We start from the raw sequence: 10,067 nt of genomic DNA on the forward strand, positions 1-10,067 counted from the left end.
CAGTTAAGAGGGTGACAGAATGGGCCTGGAAATAGGGGCGGAGCCTCCTGGTCGCGGTCAGCAGCGCGAAGGCGATCTTTTCAGCCTTCGTATACCGCGTCTCGGCGTCCCGTAGGACCCGGCTGATGTAGTACACAGGCTTCTGGAGCTTTGCCTCTTCCCGAACCAGCACCGCACTGACCGCGGTTGGGGAGACCGCCAGATAGAGGTAGAGCATCTCCCCTTCTTGCGGCTTGGACAGTAGGGGAGGAGACGCCAGGTATTCCTTGAGTTGGTCGAATGCTGCTTGACATTCGGCCGTCCAGAGGAAGTCTTTTGGGCGTTTTAACACCTTGAAGAATGGTTGGCAGCGTTCGGCCGATTTTGCCACAAATCGTCCGAGCGCGGCGACCCTTCCAGCGAGCTCCTGAACTTCCTTTACTTTGGTCGGAGGGGACATACCTTGGATGGCCTTGATTTTGTCCGGGTTGGCTTCGATACCCCGCTGGTTGACAATGAAACCAAGGAACCTCCCGGCCGAAGCGCCAAAGGCGCACTTCGCTGGGTTCAGCTTCATGCGAAACTTCCGTAAGGTGGTGAAAGTCTCCTCCAGATCCACGATGTGCTGGTCTGCCTGGCGGCTCTTCACCAGCATATCGTCCACGTACACCTCCATGTTTCGGCCGATTTGCTCTTTGAAGATTTTGTTGACGAGGCGCTGGTAAGTGGCGCCAGCGTTCTTCAAACCGAAGGGCATTACCTTGTAGCAGTACAGCCCCCGGTCCGTTATAAAGGCAGTTTTCTCCTCGTCCTGTGGGGCCATCATTATCTGGTTGTAACCGGAGAAGGCGTCCATGAAAGACAGCAGCTGATATCCGGAAGTCGCGTCGACCAGTTGGTCTATCCGCGGAAGCGGGAAGCTATCCTTAGGGCACGCCTTGTTCAGGTCGGTATAGTCGACGCACATCCTCCACTTCCCGCTCGCCTTCCGGACAAGTACAACATTTGCCAGCCACTCGGGGTAACTCACCTCCCTTATGAATCCTGCCTCCAAGAGTTTGTCTACCTCCTGGTCGACCACCCGGATCCGATCCGGGGCACAGTGTCTCTTCTTCTGCTTTACTGGCCGGTGGGTCGGGTCGACGAGGGCGTGAGAAATGACCTCCGGGTCGATCCCAGGTACATCGGCCGCCGACCAGGCAAATACATCGGCATTGGCTCGGAGGAATTCCACCAACCGGGCCCGAGCTCCCGGGTCGAGATTGGCGCCGACCCGGACCACCCGGTCCCGGCGGCCTTCCTCGAGGGGAACTTCGACCACACCCTCGGCCGGCTCCCCCTGCCGCAAGGCCACCTCGTCTCTGGCATCAAGGGACTCGACGCTTAGGGCTTCTGCGGGCTTCTTCCCTTTGAGGGTCGCTAGGAAACATTGCCGTGCGGTCGGTTGGTCGCCTCGGACCTCCCCGATCCCGACCGCCGTGGGGAACCGCATGAGCAAGTGGTACGTAGAGACCACCGCGCGAAGGGCGTTCAGTCCGGGTCGTCCGAGGATAGCGTTGTAGGCCGAGGGAACACGGACGACCAAGAACCCGAGTCGCACCGTGGCTTCTGCGGGTGCGACGCCCGCAGTCACAGGCAGCTCAACGACACCTTCCGCCGGGACAGCGTCACCGGTGAATCCTATGAGGGGGGTGGATATTTTGTGCAACAATTGTCTGGACAAGCCCATCTTTTGGAAGGCCTCGTAAAACAAGATATCAGCTGAGCTTCCACTATCCACAAGAACACGCCTTACATCATAGTTTGCCATAGTGAGGGAGATCACCATGGCGTCATCGTGGGGGGTCTGAACCCCCTTTACATCCTCATCACAAAAAGTGATTACATTGCCGACCCTCTGCCTCTTTGCGACGGCCGCCCCTAACGCTTCCGTCGAACCCCCTGCTTTCCTCACGGGCCGGGGGCAGCCCCCAGTGATAGTGTGGATTACGCCCGCAACGGGTCGATTCTGCTCCCGAGGCTCCGGAGGGGCCGGGTCGGCCGGACGCGGGTCTGCGGGGGGACGTCGGTCGCTCACATATCGACCGAGACGCCCCCGGCGGATGAGAGCCTCGATCTCGTCCCGAAGCTGGAAGCAGTCCTCCGTGTCGTGGCCGTGGTCTCGGTGGTACTCACAGTACGCCCGGGAGGGCCTCTTCCCAGGGATCCTCCGCATCTGTCTCGGGGCCGGGAGGTCCTCCCGCCCCTTGATCTCCATAAGGATCTGGGCCCGGGGAGTCAGGAGAGGGGTGTACCGGTGAAAACGTCGGGGCGGAGAACGAGGGCGTGGGGCGCCGTGGTTCTTCGCCGGCGACGGGCTTCTGCGCCGACGCTGAGGCGTCGGGCTCCTCCTCTGGCGTGCCTCTTTCCGCCTTTTCTTCCCAAGCTTTTGAGGGATCTCGGCGGCCTCCTTGCTCCGGTGGGCGGCCGCCTCCTCGGCGTCCGCATACTGGTTTGCCCGGGACAACAGCTCTGGGAAGCTCCGCGGCAGGCGTTTGTCCAGGGAGAAGGTGAGTCTGCCCTTTCGGAAGCCACGCTTCAGGGCTGAAAGAGCTACCTCCTGACTCAGGTTCCGGACCTCCAGCGTAGCCCTGTTGAAGCGGGTAAGATAATCCCGCAGGCTTTCTCCCTCGTTTTGCCGGACATCAAAGAGGGAGTCGGAGACCAGTCGCCGCCGGCTACTGACGGCGAAATGAGTGATGAAGAGGCGAGTGAACTGGTCGAAGGACCGAATTGAGTCAGCCTCCAGCCCGGCGAACCATGCCCTCGCCGGGCCACGGAGGGTTGCCGGGAAAGCCTTGCAGAGAAGGAGATCTGATGCTCCGTGGAGGAGCATAAGGGTCCTGAAACTCTCGACGTGATCCCGCGGATCCGCCGCCCCGTCATAGGGCTCGATCGCCGGCATTTTGAACCCCGGCGGATTCAGGGTCCGCAGGATCTTTGGAATGGCCCTTCAGGACCTGGAGTTGTCGGTGGAGATCGTCCACCCGCCGGTCCAGGGAGCGCGACCGGTGGGTGGGAGACAAGGAGCGGCGAGAGGGGGACCGACTGGAGCGCGGGTTCCTCGAGGACTGGGGGGTCTGGGAACGCGCCCGGGCCCGCCTCTCGTACCCCGCGCAGCTCCGGTGGGAAGGTCCCGGCAGAATGGAGCGTGCTCGAGAATCCTCCTCGCGCCGGCGCTCCTCCCCATGGGAGAGGAAGGAGCGCGGGTTGAGGAGGACAGGCGAACGCTCAGGCAGCGGCGGCTCCTGAGCCCGCTGCGGCGCCCGGGACATCGCACCCTGCAGATTCTGCACCGCCTCCGCGAGGGTGCGAACCTGCTGGGTTAGCTGGTCGAACTGGGCGGCTTCGACCATCTGAATGGGCGGTGGGGCGGTGGAGTGTTGCTGAGAGCGTGTTGGAGATGCAGCGGCCTCCCGGCCAGTGGCGCGAGAGGCCCCGCGACCGGAAGCATTGGAAGCTCCACGACCACCTCGCCGTGCCATTACGATCGCTCTGAGATCCGGGCCCTCCTTCTAGCGCCAACTGTTGCTGGGGGTCCAAACCGAGAACGATTGGCACAGCGGTGTGAACGGGGTTCCCTTTGAGTTGCTTTGGTTGCGCTCCGCCCTCCGCCGTGAAACCTGCAAGCAAGCCTCGCACCACCACCAGGGTAGTGGGGGCCCTCCGACGATCAAGTCAGGGGAGATCGAAGGAGAAGGAGAAGGAGAGGTAGCAGGTAAGATGATACTCTGGAAAATCTTTCTTACCCTCCCCCTTCCCCTCCAGCCCCATATATATCAGGCTGGGGGATTTTTCTGGGGATTGGTCATCGTGTGGCACGATGGGGTTGCCACTGACGTGGCCGTTACAGGGCGTCGTGGGGCAGCGCCGGGTACGGCCATGGCAGGGCGTAGTGGAGCTCCGCTTTGTACGGTTGTTACAGGGGATCGTGGGGCAGCGCCGGATTCGGCCGTTGCAGGGAGTAGTGGAGCAGGGAGCCGCGGCGTGCCTCAGGAGAACAGTCTGTTGTTGTCAAGAGATTGCCGACCCGAGGTCGGATTGCTGGATCAAGAGGCAACCGACTCGGGGTCGGACTGCTGGATCAAGGGGCAGCCGACTCGGGGTCGGGCTGCGGAGCCGAAGATATCCGACCCGAGGTCGGATTGCTGGATCAAGGGGCAGCCGACTCGGGGTCGGACTGCGGAGCCGAAGATATCCGACCCGAGGTCGGATTGCTGGATCAAGGGGCAGCCGACTCGGGGTCGGGCTGCGGAGCCGAAGATATCCGACCCGAGGTCGGATTGCTGGATCAAGGGGCAGCCGTAGTCTTCCTGGGCGCGCGTGCCGGTCATGTGGGGCATGGTGGCTAAGTTCCCCCGTAACAGAGACCATTACAGAAAAGCATGAATTTAGGTCGTAAGGTAAAACTATAAAAAGGGGCAAAACACATCCATCAAAATTATCTCCAGTATGAAAATAAGAAATCACTTACTATAAATCCACACCTCCTCAATCTTGCTCAGTCAATCACCAACCATACTTTACTTTGACCAAAATCCTAGAAATTTTTTTTGTTGTTCAACAATAAAAATGATGTCCATGGACTTCTAAGTCTGTTATACATAACCAAGCAACCTTCCAATTTTTTCACTTGACATGGTGTACCCATGAAAATTTAAAAGCTTGAAGCAAATTTAATTAAGAAAGTCATGGATAACATTATGCAAAGCAAAATATGAAGTGCTTTTCTTCGAATGTGCACCGATAACAGCTTATCAACACTCGTGGGTAACTTCTCACCAAAAGTGATGCTAACCTTTAATTCATTCAGCTATACAGAAAAAACTAGTTGCATGTCAAATCAAATGTTCCATCCAAATACCAAAGAAACAGTAAATAATCAAAATCCTTGGCATAGACTTCCACAAAATTGGTTTTCATGCTAGAGCAGTTTCATTTTCCTAAATTCATATCAAAATAAACCATCAGAGGTTGATCAGCGAGATTTCATCATAATTCACCCCAAGTATATTACTTAAAGAACCATCGGCCATTAAGAATATTCACAAACTAAATGCAAGTCTCATATGATATGTTTTCATAACCCCGACCATCATATTCTGAATTTTTTCCTCTAAGTCAACAGGATCCTGCAGTCATTCTGCAACTAATGGATAAAAAATCACAACACACACACAAGTCCTTCATGGTTGGATTTGTACTCAAAATTTTCAAGTCAAAGAAGACAAAAAGTAAGAGAGGATATGGAATCTAACACAAATATATTTTTCTATTCATTACAATGTTAACTGTCTTCATATTACAATTTCAGACGTCTCCCACAGCTCAGCCTTAAAATAAAAGACACTTTAATTGGCAGCCATAACAAACCCAAGACTATCTAAAACCAACATAGTGTCTAAATAAGACACTTACAACATAACTATACCAGAAATAGACATCCTAGTCTGAGTTCATTGACTTTCCCAGTCAAAATATTCAGAGTGTTTCCTGACCAAGCAAGATTCAAACATCTGATTCTAAGCAGTCTTGAAGAAGCTAAGCTTGTAAAGAACCTTCATAATTTTCAGATCTTGTCCTACTATCACGTTAACCGACAGCGAGTTCATGCATATTATTGAATTTTTGTGATCTGATAGTAGAAACATCAATCACATAGGCAGTAAAAGATCGCGGCATCATTTGACCATGATGATTAATGTTGACGTTGGATGAACAGACAAACCTATGAATACCTTTGAAATTGAACCTTTCTTGTGAGACCTTTAACCCATCAGATTGACTTCACCAGAAGTTTCTTATACCAGACAAGATGATTACCATTTTCATGGTCATCAACAATGAAATCCTCTAAATGACACTATCTACATCTTCTTTTCAGAAGATCAAACTTTGCATCCTGTTCTTCAAAACAAGACTCCATGGTGTTGGGTCCACTTTCTTTGATAAATTTCATAAGAAATGATTGTAATAATTGAATCTTGTATGTGTTTCCTTCCATTTAGAGAAAAGGAGTAAGCAAGGATGAGGAGAGATAGAGAGACGCGGAATCAACCATAACAAAGCATTTTGTTCAAAATCTATCTTCAAGCAACAATGTTGCAATTTTACCTTAGCCCTCCACTAAAGAGACACCTAAAAGCTAGCTAATATAAATTCTATCATATATTAAATGAAACAAGCTTCCAATTAAACTAAATATTGATATCCTAGCCAACTATGACTCAAATACATAATTCTAAGCTAAGATAAACTAAGAACCTCATATTTCCAACCCTAATATGAACGTAAAAACAAATAAAAAAATAGAGCATATCATCATTGTGCCATCAAATATGGGTTGGCTACGGAGCATGACATGCAGTCGAGAAGGCTCAATAGATAAAACATATTTTAATTAGTTGTCAACATAATGTGAACCCACTACAAATTGGCGCCCAATTCTTAGCAAAAGCAAATATAGGCAACAAAAGGATTGCCATGAAAGCTATACAGCCCTTAGTAGCCAAAAATTTCTATCAAGGGTGGCGCATCCACTGCAAAAATCTGCATCTGAATAACTACAACACCTGATCCTATTTCTGGCAACTAGGATATGGCCAGTTGGTGGGAAGGAAAATCCACCTTATTAGTCAGAACTTGAAGGCACAAATAAGCCAACAAACCAAATGAAAATCACCACCTAATGGATAGAACATATGACCAAAAACATCCCCATCAATTGGCTCTAAGCTCATTGGACTCCTCATGTAGCATATGCTCAATTTAGCCAACAAAAGTCCAATTAACTCGTTACCCCAATTAGCCTGATTTCAACCACATTGACAAGCCCCTCGAACATCAGATCAAGAACCAAACCAATAAAAAAATTCAACTGATAAGGAATTTATTGTTAATGTCTTCTTTCTATCTAACCAAGAGATATACCTATGCTTTGAGGGATAGGGATACATGTCTCCTTTAGTACTTCAACAAAGACTCCTTAAACTCATTATTGATCGGAAACATATTATATTTATGTTCCCTCTCTTAGTCGAAGTTGATATAATAAACATTTGTAAATGCAATTACGCTACCATGTAATACAATCACCAAAAGAAAAGCATGCCAAAACATTAAGGCCATGTTTGGGTACCTAGGAATAGTAGAATATTGCTCAATACTCTGGTATTTCTTTGATTCCCTGGGAAAAAGATTTAGAACAACTTTTTGGATGGCAGTTTTGAAGTAGAGTTTTAGATTTCCTGATTTTCTCAAGTTGGTCCCCTCTCCTACACCACTTGTGACTCCCTCCTTACTTCTTCCCATTCCCCTCTCCTCCCCATACTGCTTCCATTCCCCCCTCTCCACCCCTTCTAGCACCAGCCTTCCAGGTCGATGGTGATGGCAACCTTCACTGACTATGATGACCTCCACGAATGATGACAACAGCAAGGACATCATGAATGCCTCTTCCCATTCCTCTATCCCTCTCTCTCTCTCTCTCTTCTTAGAGTATCCCTGTTTTTAAGCTATCTCCAGCCAACTCAGGTCACTGTTCTATTACATTGCCAGCTAAACCTCTGACCCGTTTGCCATATCTATCCTGGTAGCGACTTTGGTGGTGGTTGTGATTGTGGTGGTGGTCATCGTGAAGGTGGTGGTGGTGATTGCAGTGGCGCTGATGACGCACCACTTGGTTGTTGTGGTATTTGGCTGGAACAGGGGGATAGGATAGGTAACCTAATACTTCCAGGAGAGAAAATTTTCTCTAGAATTTTGATAACGTCAGAACAGTTGGAAATATAAAATTCTAGAGTAATATTTACCTAGAGTGTTGGCTTGATGCACCACTTGATTACCAGAGAAATTTTATCCCGAAGCAAAAGTCAAGAATCTCAAAAATAAACTGAGCCAAGTTACAACATCCTAAAATTATCATTTTCCAAGGAACTAAAGAGTCCTGCAAACCACAATGACGGCGAATTAAATACTAAATCCAGATCATACGTATCCATGATGCAACATTTCAAGTCAAACCCTCGAAGAGGAGAGCCATTTGAAATCGTACAAGTCACACAAACACACAAGACTATGCAAATTTATGTATCATATATTTATAGAAGCACCCCACCACTATTCATGGAAACCCTGACCCTAGTTCCCCTCATACCCTTCTTTAGACGGGGCCGGCTCGGCAGCGGGGATGTTGACATAACCGGCCTTCTTGGGATTATCATCGATCTCGTCCTCCTCATCGGAGTACCCATCGGTGCCACAGATCTCGTAGCGATTGGTGACGAGGGACCAGACGAGGTACATGGTGGCGGCGGTCAGAGCACCGCAGCCGACTCCGAAGAGGAGACTGACAACGACGACGAGGATGTCCTTGGCGCGCTCCTGGAGGGAGCTGACCCCAAACGAGATGGCGGCGGACTCGGAGGGCACGACGGCGGCCCGGCGAGGGAGCTCAGGACGGCGGATCTGGGCCGGGCGGATAAAGAGATCGCCGGAGTAGGAGGCCGTGTAGACGGTGCGGAAGGGTCTGATGATGCGGTAGACGGTGAAGAAGTTGGTGGGGCGGGGCTTGGCGGGTTCGCCAGAGACGGAGTCGCTGGAGGAGGAGGAGATGGTGTAGGAGATCAAGAGGGTGTTGCAGGGGTGGAAGTGGACGCCGGGCCTCGCGGTGGCGGAGGCGGAGAGCAGGGAGAGAACAGCGAGGAGAAGGGCGGCGCCGGCGCCGGCGGGGGCCACGGAGGAGGCCATCGCGAGACTAGGGGAGCGCCGGTAGAAAATGTGGGAGATATTTCCAATGGAAGAGAAATGAAGGCCACCGGTGACGACGGGATGCAAATAGTCGGGCGAATTAATTCCTGGTCTTTTGTTTGACTCGCGTTTTCCACGATTAATCCAAAGTTTCACTTCACGTTTATCCCCGGATTATTCGGCCTACGTTGTTTCTACGCGTACTTCTACTTTTGGCCTGCAAATTGGTCCGGTGCACTCCGGTCCGGTCAATCGGTGGATTAAACGGTCTTGATTTCAGTCTGGTCCGAGCAATTTCTAGGCCTGAAATTGGTTGCTTGTCCCTAAAAAATACTAATAATTATATTAAATAAAGTTTAAAAATAATTTTAAAAATTTGATAACAAGGTAAATTGTAAAATTAATTTGGAAGGAAGAAGTGCCCTGAAAGGCTGGAACCAAGCATGTCAAGATAGTACTTTAAGAATGAATCCTGCCCCTTCGTGCAAGTTGGCCTTCAGATCATCCCCAAGGGATAAGGAATCTGGCTTTAGCCGGAGCTTCCTATCATGAGCACCATCATGTGGATGTCTAACCCAATAAACTCTTTCAATTGCGTGAGAAGAACAGTAGGAAAGGCTTAGGAATCTTGAAAAGAAATTAAGAAGAGAATTTGAAGGATCAAAAGAAGGCTGGTAGGGCGCTTTGATTCAGGATTATGTTGTGCGAGTCCCAAAACCTTGAGTCTGCATGCTATAGCCTCTGATGAGGCCGATAAAAATCTTAATGGCTCTCTCAATAAAAACCTTAACCAGTAGTGCTAGCACTTCATGATGACCTAACAATGCATGCATATTAAGACTCGTAATGTATACATTATGATGTGCAGGTCAACGAGAGTTGGCCTTTTTGAATGTCAACAGCCAAGAGTTAGCCTTTTCAAAATCTAAAATCAAAATCCAACTAAATTCAAAATGCTTATGTCATGATTACAAAGTCAAATATAAATAATGCTTACATTATAGATATAAAACAAATTTTAAATATAATCATGTTAAAGCGTGTCGCAAAATATGCTAGCCATGCATATGCATGCATCACACACCCATACACCATGCCTGCATGCCTCACCGCACCACATGCACGTGTATGGCACAGCTAGCCGATCTAAGTGAGAGAGCACATGTGGTCACCAATTGTTGCCGCCCTTTTTGTTCATTTCGGATGAGCGAGGGAACTCGAAATTTTTGGAAACTCAGTTGGTCGAGACAGAGGGAGCTTGCTAAGCTTGACTGAGCAATGCCTAAATGTGAGCATAGATG

At 50.1% G+C, this 10,067-nt stretch overlaps 1 protein-coding gene across 1 annotated transcript; it reads right to left on the bottom strand.

Moving 5' to 3' along the window:
• Window positions 1–7,986: 7,986 nt before the first annotated feature.
• On the bottom strand, window positions 7,987–8,897 carry LOC103722996 (uncharacterized). Its single transcript, XM_008813766.6, has one exon. It carries the CDS (start codon window positions 8,764–8,766, stop codon window positions 8,158–8,160), a length of 609 nt encoding a protein of 202 aa, XP_008811988.4. The 5' UTR covers window positions 8,767–8,897; the 3' UTR covers window positions 7,987–8,157.
• Between the last annotated feature and the right edge of the window lie 1,170 nt (window positions 8,898–10,067).

Source organism: Phoenix dactylifera, chromosome 3 (genome assembly GCF_051530095.1).
Source record: "Phoenix dactylifera cultivar Ajwa chromosome 3, Ajwa_hap1_PhDact_Kaust_v1.1, whole genome shotgun sequence".
In the NCBI taxonomy this organism is placed as follows: Eukaryota; Viridiplantae; Streptophyta; class Magnoliopsida; order Arecales; family Arecaceae; genus Phoenix; species Phoenix dactylifera.

Bases quoted from the DNA above. Each gene is read 5' to 3' on its own strand.
- LOC103722996 (XM_008813766.6), bottom strand. From the start codon at position 8,766: ATGGCCTCCTCCGTGGCCCCCGCCGGCGCCGGCGCCGCCCTTCTCCTC.